The 17103-nt window shown below is 50.0% G+C and overlaps 1 protein-coding gene across 5 annotated transcripts in view; it reads left to right on the forward strand.

Annotated features, from left to right (window-relative positions):
* Positions 1 to 17103, forward strand: part of CCDC13 (coiled-coil domain containing 13) — a 42171-nt gene that overhangs the window by 23528 nt on the left and 1540 nt on the right. For 2 of the 5 annotated variants that reach the window (XM_053221577.1, XM_027040816.2), the window contains 6 exons: positions 511 to 650; positions 1166 to 1249; positions 3483 to 3605; positions 12560 to 12714; positions 15352 to 15466; positions 16024 to 16809. In XM_053221577.1, coding sequence (XP_053077552.1) covers positions 511 to 650; positions 1166 to 1249; positions 3483 to 3605; positions 12560 to 12714; positions 15352 to 15466; positions 16024 to 16183 — 777 coding nt within the window. In that variant the 3' untranslated portion in view covers positions 16184 to 16809. Of the gene's footprint in view, positions 1 to 510; positions 651 to 1165; positions 1250 to 3482; positions 3606 to 11819; positions 12067 to 12559; positions 12715 to 15351; positions 15467 to 16023; positions 16810 to 17103 lie in introns of those variants that run through there. The other 3 variants (XM_053221579.1, XM_053221576.1, XM_053221578.1) reach the window with 3 other exon arrangements.

The following is a 17103-nucleotide window of genomic DNA, read 5'->3' on the forward strand; positions in this document are numbered from 1 at the left end:
GCCCGAGGTGCCAGGGGGAAAGGGGGCCCGGGAAGCCCAGCCTCCCTCCAAGACTTCTGGCCCTTGCTGTGGCCCTGCCACCCTCTATGGCCCCAGGTGTCTGGAAAGTCCAAGCGTCTCCAGCTGACAAAGGCAGCCAGCCTCAGGTCACACATGGCATTCACCCTGTGTGGATGGGGCTGCTCAGAGAGGTGGGCCCACTCAAAGACGTCAGCCTCCGATCTGGCCTGAATCAAAGGCCACGCACTTCCCTTTGGGACCTGAATGTAGAACAGCTTCCTGGCCCGGTCACCACCTCGCTCCATGTAGCTCCCTTTCTGAAGAGAGGCATTATTAGATGTCATTATCATGCAACGAGTGCCTTCGCCAAACAGCCTCCCTTTTCTCTCCTGAAAAGAAGCCTCTTTCATATCCCCTAAAAGCCCCGAACTCAAGCCAAGGCCCCCTCCTGCCTTCTCCAGGCTTCTGAGCCAAAGCGCTGAGCGTCGAACCCATGTCTGTTCCTTGCAGTATCTTCGGAATAAAGGAGTGGGCGAGGGGTCCGGTGGGCCTGAGGTCAACCCTGCCTACACTAAGTTCCTGGAGGACCCGGGCCAGACGAAGTCCCCGGCCTCAGCAGGTGATCACGTTGGCAGGCTTGGATCTTCTCGGTAAGAAAAAAAGTGGGATAGAGGGGTTGGTAAGTGAATATTAATTATTCAGAAAAAACGCTGCTTCTGCTGGGAAGCCACGGGTGCAGTTCTGAGATGACTGTGCCATCCGTTGTCCTTCCAATCTGTGGGCCTCTCCTATTCCATTAGCCCTGCGTCTGCAGGGAGGAGCCGGTTAGGCTCCAGGTATTATTCCTGCGAGAACGTGTGGTTGCAGCTCCCTGTAATATCCTCTCTGATCTGGCCTTGAAACACACCTGCTTCTAGGATTCTCAAACAGACCTGTGTTGGATTGCTCAAGGCTATGATGTCTCCTGGTTCTGTCTCGTCTTGAGCAAGCAAGAGTTCTGGAAAGAAGGGCAGCAAATCCACAGGACTGCCCCGCCAGGCTTGCTGTGAGGACCAGCACCAGCCACCTCCTCGGGCTCCCCGGATCCCGGCCGGCCCCTGCTCTCCTCCCAGGTGGGGCCCAGCCGGCCTTCCCGTGGTGATGAGCCCCTTTTGCCTTCACACAGCTCGGTGACCAGCCTGGGCCACACGCTGGTGGAATCTGCTCTCACGTGGCCTTCTCTGCCCAGTCCTCATGGGGCCTCAGCCAGGTATGAACCCAGGATCTCAGAGCCCTCACAGTCCTTCCCATCCTTGATTGGTCGGCCAGTTCTGCCATCCCATCATAAGGAGGGGAAACTGAGGCCATGCCAAGTCAAAGGACTCTACCAAGTTTATATAAAGACATGGAGGGTCAGGGAGGCCCAGTGCCTTAACCAAGGTGGTAGAGCAGGTGGCTTCAGAACTTGAGTCTTGGCCTCTGGCTTGCAGTTCAGTGTCCCTTCCTGCTACCACAGGGACTTCCAGGGCCTGGAGCCCAGCTCCTCTCCTTGTCTTCTCTTCCCCACTGAGACTCAGTCTCTAGGGCGAGAATTCCATGTCATACGGGTTACCACTTTAAGTCACTGATATCCCCTCAGCTCTCTGGCCCCTCTTTGTTGTTAGAATCAAGCCTAGTACTTAAATGGCTCCTTTGTTTTCCTGCCAGCTCGCAGACAAATGGTAGCTTTGTCCTGCCTCTGAGCCCTGTCGTGAGCCCTGCCCACTGTCCACTGGAGCCATGCTCCTGGCGTCAGCCCCCATCTCCGCCCCTTAGGCAGGTCAGCTCGGGTTCCGGGCCAGGCCTCTGAGTGGCCCTAGTCCACATTTGACTTGCTCTACGGCTCCGGGCTTTCCTCCTCTCTGAGATGCTGTTTCCTAAGTAGCGCCTGAGACACTTCTAGCCTAACTTTTGGCAGCACAGGGGACCATGGGCCAAGGCCAGCCCTGCAGCGGCCCCACCCATCAGCCTGGAGTCACAAGGGCACTTGGAGGAGAGTGGGCTACTCTGAGTGACAAGATGACTACTTCCAAGTGTGGGAGGCCTCCTGGGGCCACAGGGAGAATGGACAGGCTCCGTCTCTCTGAGGTTTTAGTCACAGTAGTGGGAGTGGAAGAGGGACAAGATGGCCCTCAAGATCCCTTCCAGGCCTGCGTGGCCGTCACCTTTGCGCTCCACAGGGAAGCAGGAGCAGATGTGCTCCTCAGCTGTCCAGACTGCTGACTCTCAAACTTATTTCTTGCACGTTACACAAATATTTACTGAACTCAACCACGTGCAGGCCCTACCCTCATGGAGCACACAGACCTCTTCCCACAGTGACAGGAAGAGGAACGTGTCTATTGGGGCTGGCGTGGTGACCGTGATGGGGTATCTGGGAGGAGGGCAGGGCCCTTTCTCCTGCAGCTCCCTCCTACACACACCCCCTCACAAGAAAATCATGGAGGTGGCTTTGACCAGAGCTTTCTGGACTGCAGTGTGCACACAGATCAGCTGGGCATTTGCCAGGTTAGATGCAGGTTTTGACTTGGCAGGTCTGGATCCACAGGCACTGATTCAGCGACTATATAGTTTGAGCAGCAAAGCCTTAAAGTATATTTAGGAGTCAGAACATGGAAGAGTCTGCAGTCCTCAGGGCCCATCTCATCCAAGCCCCTCAACTTTCAGAGGGAGGACCCAGGCCCAGACAGGGTAAGAGACCTGCCCGAGATCACAGAACAAGTTAGCCCCTGGGCCCGCACCCCCCCAGCCCAGCTCTCCATGTGTCCTGCGTTGCTAGAAAAGCAAACGGAGGATCACCAGGGCCTCGGGGGGAAAGATGGGGGCAAAGCAGAGAGCAGCTTGGGACTCACAAGTGGGCTCTGGGGGGTTGGGCTGCGGGCAGAGTTCACCTTCCATCTGGGCTCCAGCCAGCAGGTGAGGGGCTAGTAGGCAGGCCCAGTGGCCAGGAGGGGAGCAGTGACGGGCTAGATCAGCACTGAAGAAAACTGACCAAGTCACAAAGTGGGCTGGGCTTGAGGCCAAGCCAGGAGATGCAGGAGGGCCGGGACAGGCTGATAGGGAGACAGAGGCTGGGCATGGTGGCCAGACCACTGGCCACACAGGTGCCCAGGACACCCCAGGCCCTCAAGGGCCAAATTCCATAGCAGCCAGCCTAATTCCAGGCCCCTCCAGGGGCTGGATGGACAGAGATACTGATGCAGCTCTAGCCATAGTGAGATCTGGCTGCGCAGCCAGCTAAGTGAGGTCTAGAGACTTCAGCAGGTACAGGAATAGTGGGCTGACAAGAAGCTGGAGGAGGAAGACCATCAGGGCCAGGGTGGATGGGGTTGGCTTCCTTCTCTGTGGCTATCTCTGAGGATCCCTGAATGTTCTTCCAGTCCCTCCTACCATCAGAGGTAAGTGTGTGTCTTCAGATAGCCCCTCAAATGACTTCTGCCCTCTGTACCCACCCTGGTCCCCAGGTCCTCGGACTCCCCAGAACAAAAGGGCTGGCAGGCACAAGTGACAGAGTTCAAGGCCCTCTGGCAGGCTGCTGAGGTGGAGCGCGACCGGCTCACCGAGTTTGTCACTGTCCTACAGAAACGGTAACACATGGCGCCCAGGGACATGCTGCCATGGGCCTATGTGGATGGGGGTGTGGACGGCCTGACACAAGGGCATGTTTCTTAGACAGGGGCCAGGCCTCATCTGTGACTGGGCCCACCTTCCTCGAGAGTTTGGCTCCCACAATGGTGGTCTAGGACATTCCCAGTCATCACTTGTGTGCTCAACTAAGTGCTTCACAGCTTTGGGGCCCTATTGTCATTCTTGTGGTTTGTCCTGTCCTATGTGTATCCAGTGGGACTGCTATGTGCCTGTGGACATGTGGTGGGAGTCTCAGGGGAGAGGCTCTCTGGAGTAGGTAAATCAGTCAGATGAATCTACCAATAATTGAAGTCTCTGATGAACATGGCACCGTACTTGGCACCATTGGGAAATTTGGTGGCAAGACAGAGGCTAGACTGATGTCTGAATTACAGACAGCAAGAGAGCCGCTCATAGATGGGAGGTGAAACTACTCTGGGGAGGAGGGAAGCATGTCACCCAAGGCAGTGGACCAGGTGGTATAGTTTTCTCCAAGGGGTTGTCGACAGACTTCCATTCAGATAAATCAGTGCTCCTTGCTCAAGTGACCCTTTTGGCAAGAATTGCAGGTACTCAGGCCAACACATGGCCCAACCATGTGACCTCCACAGTGGAAAATATAAAGGATAGCACTGACTTCTTACCCTAACAGGGCAGGCAGCCAGGGCTCTTTGGTGACAGACAGTAGAAACCACTTCTGGTAAGTTAAGGGAAAGGCAGATTTTTGGAAGGTGTTGGCAGATTTTAAGGGGCAGGGCAGGAGAGGAGCCCAAGGAGGGCCTTGGGAATCTTGGTCGCAGGACCCCTTGGGTGGTCTCTCCTGGGGCACTGGAACAACACAGGCCCAGTGGCTTCCAGTTCTCATGCCAGCGGGTTGTGGGAGAGATGGTCTAGATGGCCTGGGTTGCTCTCATGTCCATCCCTAAACACAGGCCAGGCACCTTGCTAGAAGGACCTCCAGGTACTCACAGAATGGAGGAGGGGCAGTTTGCCACAGGGAAAAATCGAGTACCATACCAAAGAAGGAGTGAGCGGTGCTGGGAAGTGGTCGATGAATGGCCATTCCCGAAGTAGTGAGAAGTGACTAGCTATAATTGTTTTCTTTTCATGTAGTACATAGAGGAGATACGAATTTCAGATATACTGAGGGATAAGAGAAAAGTCACATTAATTTCTCTTCTGTAATTGAAATATAATGGATAGCACAAGTCTCTAGTCTATCAAATGGAAGAAACATACTCAATTTAGGATTTCTCTCCCATTTCTCTCGAGCTTCACCTGAATTTGGGGGATTTTGTGAACAAAAGTGACTTAGTTATGTATTGCTGTGTAACAAACCATTCCAAAGTTTGTGGCTTCGCACACAATGGTTTATTCTTTCTCGTGGCTCTGTGGGTTACCTAGGTAATTCTGTTCCACATAACGCCAGCCAGGATCACTCATATGACCTTGTTCAGCTGGAAGGTAGACAGAGGTGCCTCAGTTCCCTTTACTGGCCTCTCTTTCCGTGTGGTATTTCATCTGTCAGGGCCTCTCTCCATGCAGAGCTGGGATTAGGGTGAAGTGAGCAAGGTACCCAGAGCACAAAATTTAAGGAGGCACTCACTCTCAGAGTCACGCACGTGTGTTTTTCTCTCAGCTGATACCCCTGACCTTTTTGGGTTCACTCTGCGGCTTTATGTCGTTTTAGGGTGTGAGGGAGCTCTCTGGGGCTCTCTCAGGCCTGTTAGCCAAGACACGTGGCCATTTCTACTCTCGGGCATTGCTGTCTCTCTGGGCTGTAACTAGGAAACAGGGCCCAAGCTCCCTCTGCATTCGTATCCCCTCCAAACTTATTTGGATTTTTCACCCCAAAGTACAGGACCTGCCTTTCTCTGAGATCCCCAGTTCTATTCCTTTCTTTATCTGGAGAGTCTGTTCCGGTCTTGCGGGGGGCGTGCAGGGAGGCAGAGTTTCCCCCTCTCATACACGCCCTATCACTTCTAGCTGCCTCAGGCCCCCTGCAACTCCCCAGTCTTGTGTCCGCATCCTGGAGAAACCACTGTGCTCTGCTTGGGATCCCCTCACCCCCTCACCTGGTGCAGGTAGACTGAAGACAAAAAGAGAGCTGGTCATCTGTTTCCCTTCTCTCAAATCCTGTGTCCAGTGTTCTGTGTCTCTTGACCTGCTGTCCAGTGTCTGAAAACAGTATGTTTCATACGTTTTAGCCATTTTTCTAGCTGTTTACACAATAGGAGGGGCTAGTCGGCTTAGTCTGCCATGATAGAAGTCACTAAATTTGTCTCCTTTTGAAAAGCATATAGTTGGCTTTGTTTTTAAATTCAATCTGTGAATTTGTGTTTGAGGATGTGATTTTAACCCATTTTACTTTTTACAATATTTGGAAATATTTTGATCAGCTAAATTAATAGTTTCTATTTGCCATGATTTTTCTTTGCTCCTTTTTCTCCATTCTCCTCCTTTATATTGGCTGGGTCGAGTTTTATTTCCCTCTCTTCTATACAAGTTTGGAAGTTATATATTCTATCTTCTATTTTAGTGGTCACCTGTACTCTTTTAACATAGAGTTTCAGCAAGTCTAAAGTCAGTAGAATTCTTTATTATCCCTTTGAGCAATAGGATACATTTAAAGTTTTGCTTTGTTTTGTTTTAGTAATCTCTACCCCCAACGCAGAGCAAATCTCTGCTCAAATTCACAATCCTGAAATCAAGAGTTGCTTGCTCTCCCGACTGAGCCAGCCAGGCACCTCGAATAGTTGAGAATGTTTAATTCTGATTCCCTTTTTGTGTCTTCCATGTTACTGGACTCTAACATTTGTCTATTACAGCACATTCTTTTTACAAAATCCTCCAAAATTAACCCTCCAAATTCACCTTTTAAAAAATTAGTCAGTATCCCTTTACTTCGGCCAACGTATTTAAAAATGTCTTCCTTCACTGTTCCTTCTCGCATCTCAATCTCCCCTCTGGGTTCAGTTTCCTTCTTACCAAAGTGCGTCCTTTAGTTCAATAAGACTACGTGGATGGTAAACTCCCTGTGTCTTTATTTACTTTGGAATCTTTATTCTGCCTTTCTCTTGAAGGACAATTTCCCTAGGCATAGAATTCTTGGTAGCTGGAGGCCATGAAAGCCCATTGTCATTGAGCATCCATTGTTGCCAAAAAGAAATCTGCTATCAGTTTGATTGTGGTTCCTTCCTAGTTATATGTCCTTTCTCTCTAGAAGTCTTTTCAGTTATTCTCTTTGTCTTTGGTATTTTGAAGTCTCCCTGTGATGTGTCTAGGTATTGTATTTCGCTTTATTTTTCCTACTTAGGAACTGGTATGCCTTTTCTTTCTGAGGACTTCAGTCTATACATTGCTAAGGACTCACTCCACGTGTTGCCTCTCCCCATTGTTTTAGTTCCTTTCATCTAAAATGCCTCATCGGGAAGCCTGGGTGGCTCAGTGGGTTGAGCAACTGACTCTTGATTTCAGCTCAGGTCTGATCTCAGGGTTCGGTGAGATCGAGCCCCGTGTCAGGCTCCCTGCTGAGCACAGACACTGCTTGGGATTCAGGATTCTCTTTCTCCCTCTCTCTCGGCCCCTCCCCTGCTTGCATATGCTCACTTGCTCTCTCCCTCAAAATAAATAAACTTTAAAAGTAAAATAAGGGGCGCCTGGGTGGCTCAGTCGGTTAAGCGTCCGACCTCAGCTCAGGTCACGATCTCGCGGTCCATGAGTTCGAGCCCCGCGTCGGGCTCTGGGCTGATGGCTCAGAGCCTGGAGTCTGCTTCCGATTCTGTGTCTCCCTCTCTCTCTGCCCTTTCCCCGTTCATGCTCTGTCTCTCTCTGTCTCAAAAATAAACAAATGTTAAAAAAAATAATAATAAATAAAAGTAAAATAAAATAAAATGTCTAGTCAGCCTATGTTAGACCTTCTTTCCTCTGCAACTCTTAAAGTTTCTCAATATTTTGGGCTGATAACTGCATAGTTTCTTCAAATCTGCATTCCATCTCATTAAACCTCTTCAGCTACACTTCATTTGCCATGAAACCTATTTTAATAATTGTAATTTTCATTTCTAGCAGCTCTTTTTTGTGTAAAACCCCCTGTTCTCTTTCTTTTTTTTAAATGTTTGTTTATTTATTTTGAGAGAGAGTGAACAGGGAGAGGGGCAGAGAGAGAGAGAGAGAAAGAAAGAGGGAGAGAGAGAGTCCCAAGCAGACTCCACACTGTCAGCTCAAAGCCTGGCGTGGGGCTCAAACTCACGGACCACAAGATTATGACCCAAGCTGAAATCAGGAGTTGGATGCTCAACCCACTGACTCAGCCATGCACCCCTCCTGTTCTCTTTCTTATATTATTTGTTCTTTCATTAAGATTTCTTGCTTTTCTCCTTGTAATAATATGAAACCTACTTCATCCCTTGAAAGTTACTCTGTCATCTTCATTACTTCTTGGGACCCTAAGTAACGTCTGTTACCTCCCCCTCACAGTGAATTATTTCTCTATGTGTTTTGTATTTTTGTGTTGTTTCTGTAAGCTTTTCTTCAATGCTATTGTTTTTTCCTTCTTGTGGGAATTCTTGGGTTATGAAAGTGCTCCTACAGAATGGTTCTGCTTTTGTTTCTGTGGAGCTTTGGGGGTGTCAGTGGTCTCTGAGTGGTACTTTATTGGTTTAGGATTTCCTGAGCACCTGAAGTGCTGGCCTTGTGGTTCAATTTTCTCATGATCGGTGCTTCCCCACCAACACATTTAAGGCCCAGTAGATTGCAAGCTTCCTTACCACTTCCCCAGCTTACAGATGGATTTTGTCTAAGTCTCTTATTGCAAACAAGGCATTCTTTTGAGGCTTCCAGAATTATACAGGGAGCTTCCTTGCAGCTTGCTGCCTTATAGGAGCCCACATTTACAGCTTCTACACTCAACATTGGCCTCAAAATACCCTGCTTTATGCGGTCCCTGGGTAGCTCAGTCGGTGAAGCATCGGACTCGATCTTGACTCAGGTCGCGATCCTGTCCTGAGTCAGGCTCCACACCGAGTGCAGAGCATGCTTGGGATTCTCTCTCTCCCTCTCTTTCTCTGCCCTTCCCCTGCTCATGCTGTCTCTCTCTCAAAATAAATACATATTTTTTAAACCCTTGCTTTATGTGATTGGAAGTTTTATTAGTTTTCTATTACAAACATATACTTACTTATTGTAAAAAGCCTCCTTTTCCAACCTGCCACTCCCCATTTCTCATAGAAAAGAACTGTCAGAACTTCTAAAATGTTTTCTTTGCACATCCAACAATGTATATGCAAATATATGTGTATACATATGTGCACATATATGCACATACATTTTTATTAAAAGATGGACTCACACTAAACACATCTTTACATTTTTGTTAAGAGTATACCACTGTTAGGTTTCTAAATGTGGAATCATTGGGTCATAGAATGTGTACATTTAGATGTTTACAAATAATGGCAGATTACCGTTTTAAAATGAATTCATTTACATTCCCACCAATGATGTGAACTATCCACCATTTCCCCATAGCGTCACGTCTACAAAGTTTTATCAGTGCATAATGTTTTTGCCAAGCTAATTAAGGAACACTATTATCTCATGGTTGTTTTTATCTACTTTGCTATAACTAAAAGTGGGGATGAGCATATTTTTCACATGTTTCCAGCCTTTCACATGTTCTTTTCTGTTAAATATATATTCATACTATTGCACATTTTTAAAAAGAGTTGTTTATATTTTTTCTTTACATCTGTAAAGAGCTTTTTATGAATTACGTATATAGTATTATGTATGTAATATGTAATATTACATACATTTGTCTCCATAAAGGTCTTGTATCATTTATATTAAATTAGTTCCTGGGCATGGGGACCTCCTCATCTGAGCATCCCCACATTTAAAGTCCTCACGAAAGCAAAATTTTTAACATGAAAACATTCACTAATGACTTGCCTTACTTAACATTGTTCACTTTACGCTGCCATTGGGTCACTTTGGTCAGACTCTTGAAATATAATGAAAATCAATTACAAAGTAAAAAGGCAAATTAACAAAAAATCTGGCATGTCACGAGGTTGATGCCCATGATGTTAGGGAGCTGTTAGAAAGCCATGGCAAACAAGAATCTAGCTGAATTAGCCCAGTAAATGATTAAAGAAGAACAAATCGGTGAGAATGCAGACTGGTCAAAAAAGAATACTCAGAATACCAGTGAGAAGTGTCGAGTAGAAAGTGAAATCTGCAGAGGCCGGAGAAGGAGCAGCCCCAGACCAGGCCACAGGTGGAGGAATGAGAAGGATCTGAGCTTTTGTGTGTGTTTAGAAGAAAAGCTGTGGAGCCTGCTGATAAATCGGAAGCAGAGAGCAGTGAGGAAGAGAGAGAAGGCAAGAATGACGCTCAGGTATTTAGGCCAAGCACCTCTATGGGCGGTGGTGACATTTATCAAGATTCCTCGAGGATGGCACATTTTGGGAGGAGAAACCGAAAGTTCGATCATTCCTAAACGTTGTCAGACTTCATAAAGTGCTTTACCATTTATATGGTGTTTGCTGTTAGTTTCTTATTTCCCCTATCACGAACCTAAACAAAATGCAAACATTACTGAAATACACGGCAGGAAAATGAAAGCCCCTCACCCACGGATGGCAGTCAGTGACTGCTGCAGACCCCTGCTTTCAGCTCACTGGCTGAATTTCGTTAGCACTAGTATCTATTTGGTTTTAAATTTTTAATCTGTTATAAATTTTTTAATTAGATCATATATTATGCATAATCTTCTGCTACTTATTTCACTCAGTAATAAATCTCAGACATCCTCTTCATATCAGCACACATCCTTTTTATGGTTAAGGAGTTTTTTTACTGCGCGAATCCACTATGATTTATTTATCCTTTATTTACATAAATGGCATTATATTGTATATATTCTTGTGGCACTTGTTTTTTTCTTCACCAGTCCTACAGTCTGGAGATCCGTGTTTATACACGTAGCTCTGCCTCCTTCTTTCCTGTTGCCGGAGCAGTGCTGTCCGTTAGAACTTTCTCTGATGCCGGAGGTGTTCTGCAGCTCGGCTGTCCAATGCAGCAGCCGTTAGCCACATGTGGCTCTGATCACTTGAAATGTGGCTAGTGTGACTGAAGAACTGAATTTTTTGTTTCATCTTCACTAATTTCAACTTAAAACAGCTACATGTGGACATGAGGCTGCACTGTGTTGAACAGGACAATCTGTCATATTCCGTCACATTCCGTGGTATGAATATTTGCCACTTGTCCTGTATTCCCCCTGTTGATGGGCCTATAGGTTTTTTTTTTTTTAATTTTTTTGCTCTTGCAAATTAAGTCTCAAGGAACATGCTTGAACAAGTCATGTTAGTAGCTGTATAACTGTGTTATTGTACAGTTTTGTGTTAGCAGTTGTATACTGTTCATAACTGTCACCATTCTGCTCCTTCTTGACTCTTACCACTTCCTCCAACACTGTAAATTTCCAGGCCTCCACTCCGATTTGCATATGTGTATACGACCCTTTGCTTCGGCTAAATTTCAGGAGTGCTGGCCTTCTAGCTGAGCCTTCCATATCACAAAAGTCTGGAATGCCATACCTAGACTCAGGAAAGACCTTAGGCCCAGCCCCAGCGGATTAAACAAATCCTTCAGGTGCAATGGCCGAATAGCAATATCTTCAAGTCCCAAGAACTCAGGATAGACATACAGAACATAATAAGGACTAATAACAATAAATAATAATAAACAGAAAGTAATCACTAACCCCAAGGAAAGCAAAAAATTAAATAAGAAAACATGATCATTACCGTGCCACATGTCTAAATAATCGCTCTAACGTAACCTGTGGTAGACAGGATTTTGTCCCCTATGCCCTTTGCTTGCTGCTGTTGTGCCTGTGACTACTTTATGATATGTGCAAAAGGGACTTTGCAGATGCAATTACAGTTATGGGCCCTAAAATAGGAAGATTATCCTGGATTACCAGGTGGGCCCAATCTAATCACTTGAGCCCTTAAAAGCAGAGAAATTTCTCCAGCTGGGGTCAGTGAGAGAGATGCCGTGGAAGAAGTCAGAGAGAGTCAAAGCATGCTAAGGGGTGTCTGGTTGGCTTTGAAGATGGAGAGGGCCAGGTGGCCTCTGAAACATGAAAATCACTCATCCAACAGCCAATGGGAAACAGGGACCTCAGTCCTTCCATTGGAACTGAATCCCTTCAATAACTGAATGAGCCTGGAAGTGGATTTTCCCCCCAGAACCTCCAGGTAAGAACCCAGGTCAGGCAACACCAGAACCTGGAGCAGAGAAACCAACAGAGCCTGCCAGACCTCTGGCTTACAGAACTGTGAGGTGATAAGTGTGTGTTGCTTTAAGCTGCTAAGTTTGTGGTAATTTGTTACAGCAGCAATGGAAAACTAATACACCACCTACTATTAATTCAGCTGGGAAATGGTAATGTAACTACACTGGGAAGCGGAGGGGTAATTCTGTTTGGTAAGGGCAGAAGGCCAAAATAAAACTAAATTCTCATGTTGCACGACAGGAAATTGAAAGATTATATTGAAACCTTAAAAATAGCAGCGTGGGCATCTGTAGAAATATGGCAGTAAATATTCAGAGAAACAGCTAAAAGTGTTCTAAGTGATTGCTTCTGGAGAGCCGGAAACGGGAGTGGGCAGGAGTGCGAGAGGCTGGCGAGCTTTTCATTTTGAGCCTTGGAGAGAACTATATGGTTTTCAAACGCACGTTCCTCGGTTCCTGCGGTAAAAATAAAGAACCGGTCACAGCACCGCCAGGGCACGATGTGCCTGCCTCTCTGAGGGCCAGAGCAGGTGGGCCGGGGGCTGCCCCTGCCTGCCCCTGCCTGCCCCCGGCGGATGGACGGCAGCCCCTCCTGTCTCATCACCAGGGTGGAGGAGAGCAACAGCAAGCTTCTGGAATCAGAGAAGAAGCTGCAGGAAGAACGGCAACGCAGCGTGGTGCTGGAGCAACACCTGGAGAAGATGCGCCTGGAGCCTGGCAGGACGTCAGTCTGTCAGAGAGCAGCCCCCAGGAGCAAAGCAGGTAGGGGCTGGCCCAGGGCCCCCAGCCCGCAGGGGGTGGCCTTGCCGTTAACGGGAGAGCCCGCCAGCGGCAACCACTTCAGCCCCGTCCAGAAGCATGGGGGAGCGGAGGCCTCCATCGGGGCGGAGCTCAGCCTGCCCGTGCTGTTGGGTGTCTCCTTCCCCAGGCCTCCTCTTCAGAGCCAGGAGCCCCAGAAGGCCATCAGCCCACGTGGCTCTGACCCAGCCCACCCGTGAGCCCTCATAAAAGTGGCAGTGCCTCTGCTAAACGCTCTCAGCTACCACCACCACTGCCTGTTATGGGGTCACCCCCACCCCAGCCCTTAACCCTCTGTCCCCAGCTGACTTTGTTTAGAGTTGGTCATGAGGCGAAGTTGGCCTGCTGAGGAGGCCAGAACAGCAGCAGGGGCTGACCGGGAGAAGAATCCCTCTCTGCTTGCTACAGCAGCAGAGCATAAGCAGGGATGGAGTGGCTTCTCCGCAGGCTTGGGGACCAGGCTTCTCTGTCTTGTGTGCCGTCATGTTCAACATGCGGCTTCCGTGGTCTAAGATGGCCACTTCGGCCTCCCCACCAGCAGCACGAAGGGCAGGAGGGAAGGGACGTCCTGCTCCTTACCTTTTAAGGGCATGGTCCTAAGGTTGCTCGTGTCACTTCTGCCTTCACCCCCTGACCACACCTAGCTGCACAGGGAGATTTTGTTGTCCTAAAGTAAAAGATCTAGTGCTGTAACCCAGTCGTTCTCAAGGTGCCGCCCCTGGACCAGCAGCATCGGCCTCTTGTGAGGCTGTGGCCAGATGGGGGTGCAGGATGCCAGAACGAGAAGCCAAAGAAGGAAGAATCGCTAGTGTGGAGGGCCCAGGCCTGCCTCCCTCGGACGTCCCCATCCCAACCTCCTACAGGCTCTGGAGGGAGGTGCTACCCCCATTGCCCTGTCTCTCGACCCTCCACTACATCCCCCAGCCGTCCCCTAGCAAGGACACTCAGACCTTTGTCCCCAGCCCAGATGAGATGAGGACATTTCAGAAGGATGTGCCAGAAGTGAGGCACAAAGCAGGAGTTGTACCCTTCTCCTTTCTCCAACCAGCAGGGCCCAGGACTCAAGGGGCCTTCCAGGAGCTGCTGAGAATCCAGGCTGGGGAAGGTCCCTGTAACTTACCCTGCTGACTCTCCTGGGCCCTCAGGAACAGGTCCTCTAGGGAGGTGGTATCTCTAGGCTTTGGGCTTACCTCCTGAGCAGCCTAACCAGGGGGTGCTAAGCCACGGCAGGAAAAACCGTTTTGGTTCTGCCCAAATAGCACGGGGCAGCTGCCTGAGAAAAAGTGTTCATGTGGCCTTTGCCACCTGCCGGCCTGTGACATGGGCAGAGCACCACCCCATCTGCAGAATGAGGAGACCTGATGCTGGAATTTGGTCCCTCCACAGCACTTCCACTCCAGCGGGGAAGATGGATACTAACCAAACAAGCCACTAAAAGACATGCTAAGACAGAGGAGGTGATAGGAGGTGCTGAGAGCGGCTGCTTTCCATCAGGGACAGGGGCTAGTGAAGACCTCATGGAAGAGTTGACATCTGAGCAGAGACAATGGCAGGGACGGGGGATGAGCACACAGATACCCGAGGGAAGACAAGGGCAAGGGCACTGTGTGAGAGCTTAGCCGGAGGCTTGAAGGAACAGCAAGTGAGGTCGGAGTACAGCGAGGGGAGGGGAATATGAGGCAAGGTCAAAGAAGTGGCAAGGTACTAAGGAGGTGGTCAGATCACATAGGTCCTGAGGTATGAATGGGAGTTCACCCGGCCTCACAAAGCTCTAGAGGCAAGAACTATCATCCTCATTTTACAGGTGAGAAAACCAGCTCAGAGAGGTTGATGGCTTACCTGAGGCCACACAGCAAGGGGGTGAAAGCCAAGTCTACTGACTCCAGGCGATTTTCCCTGGGCCACACTATCCCTGAGAACCACGCCGCCTCTGAGGGCCTTTTCAGCACTGGTTTTCTGATGCTGTGATTGTGCCCAAATTCCCTACCCATTGGCTTCGATTTCCTTTTCTGAGCATTCTGTGGCCTCTGGCCCTGGCCACACTGGATCCCCTGTAGGCATGTAGGGAGCTGCTGGTCAGGGTTGGCTCTGGAGGTGGGGGTCCAGTGGTGTGAGGGCATCAGAGGCAGTGATGGTCTAGACTCAGGCTCAGTGTGCAGGGCAGATCTCAGTCCCAGCTGCCTTCCAGAAACTTGTGAAGTGCAAAGTTGGAGACAATAACGAGAAGAACCACCCCGCTACAAGGCAAGCAGAATCAGGGCCATAGCAGACAGCACAGCCTGAGTCCAAGGGAACGCAGAGCAGGCATCAGGAGGGCTTCTAGAGGGAGGCAGCCCTCGTGCTGCATCTTAAAAAAACCTTTTTTTTTTTTTTTTAAATTGAGGTATAGTTGACACACAATGTTAGTTTCAGGTGTCCAACATAGTGATTTGACAACTTATATGTTATGCTATGCCTTGTCCTTCATCTTGGAGGAAGTATAATGTTTCAGCAAATGGAAAAGCAGGAAATAGGCAGTGGAGGTGGGGAAGGAGGGGAGAAGGAGAGCATTTACACAGGGCCATGGCGTCATCACAGAAAGTGGCTGCCACTGCCCCACAGGTCTGCCCACCTCCAACACCAGGCACAACCCGAACGGGAGTGAAAGGAAGGACCCCTCCTTCACCCAGCTCTCCAACGTGCCCGTGGAATCACAGATGGAGGAGCTGACCACCAGGTGCTCTCTTGCCCCACCTTCCTGAGGGTGGCATTGTCTGGGTGGAGGTGCTTCGATGGGCGGAAGGATCGTGTCCCTCCCCCTTTGACTTCTGTCTGCCCCGAGGTCGGCCTGCCTGGGTTCTGGGCCTGCGATTCAGCAACTGTCAATCAGAGGGCAGAGAGACCCAGCCATATCCCTGATGACCTCAAAGTCCCAAGAGAAGTTTTACCAAGTGTGGGTTGCTAAACCCTCTTTTCTCACTCAAACTTTTCAGGGTCAGAGACCATGGTATTCAAAGAAGGATGGGGAGGACCTTTACAAAGTAGTCCTCCTCCTTGAGGCAGCCAACATTCGGGGGGATACTGGGTGCCAGGCCCAGGGCTCTGGGTGGGCCCAGAGAACAATCCCACATGGTATTCCCCCAAGGGTCTGTGGGAGGAGGGGACGGGTCCAGGAGAACCCTGAGCCTAAAGAACAACCATGCCAGCAGCCCTGTTCCCAGCGCCCTTTACACATGCACGCACCCCCATGTATGCCCGCACGGCCACGCTAAGCCCTTTCTTCATGTGGCCCAGGCTGGCTGTCCAGGCGGAGGAGAATGAGATGCTGAAGGCCGCCCTGGGCAGCGCCCTGCGTGGCAAGGAGGAGGACTTCCGTATGTACCACGAGACCCTGGGCCAGGTGAAAGGGGTCTTCCTGCAGGCCCTGCGGCAGCAGAAGGCGGACAAGCACTAGGACGGTGGCTCAGTGTCAGCCTGGCTGGATGAGGCAGCCTTAGGCTCTGAGAGGATGAGGCTCTGTCGACTCCATCTGCTCTGGCAGCCAACCTGGGGCAACCAGCTCAGCCCCTTCTCCCAGAAGAGGTTCCCCGAGGGTGACCAAAGCCAACATCTCAGACCAGGAGGGCAAAGGAAAAACCCTGGTTGAGCCCTGCCGGAGACCCTGGACAGGCGTGGATACGGCAGGGGAGGAGGCCCAGCTGCCTGCTCAGCACCGGCGTGAGCTCTTGGACAACAAGCCGGCTGTGAACAGACGGCGGTCCCCTGGGCAGGTGCTCACCACCCTTGTCCTAGGACCTAGCTGGGAGTCCCTGTCTGCCCACATGGCTCCATATGCACAGGCGAGCCCTTCATGCTCCAGCTGGGAGCGTCCCTCAGGCCACCCAGACCCACCCACCCCCCCCTGACCAGGGCATACACCCCCCATTCTCCCTTCCATGGCTCCATCCGTGGCCACCCCCAACCTTTGCAGCCTTGGGGACATGTGCTCCCAGCCACTTTGTCAGCCCGCTCTTCAGGGGTCTTCCTTAGATGCAGACCCTCAGACTTGTAATAATAATGATTATTCTCATAGTCACCACAGGTCCTAGTGAGTGAGCATCTATTGTGGAAACCTGACCCCATCTAGTCCTTTAGTAACCCAAGGATTTGTCACCCTATTTGGCAGATGAAGAAACTGAGGCTTATAGAAAGAAGCTGGGCTAACATTTAACCCTCCAGTTGAGCGATTAGCCAGGATGGGAGTGCCCACCCTCAGCCAGCTGCTCGGGGGGTCGCCTCCGTTTGCTTCCAAAAAGGCTGCCTCTAGTGGATGCTGGTGGTGGAGGGCAGGTGCGGAGCTGGGCAGGAGCTCCAGGCAGGAGGATTCCGAGGCAG

Source organism: Acinonyx jubatus, chromosome C2 (genome assembly GCF_027475565.1).
Source record: "Acinonyx jubatus isolate Ajub_Pintada_27869175 chromosome C2, VMU_Ajub_asm_v1.0, whole genome shotgun sequence".
NCBI lineage: Eukaryota > Metazoa > Chordata > Mammalia > Carnivora > Felidae > Acinonyx > Acinonyx jubatus.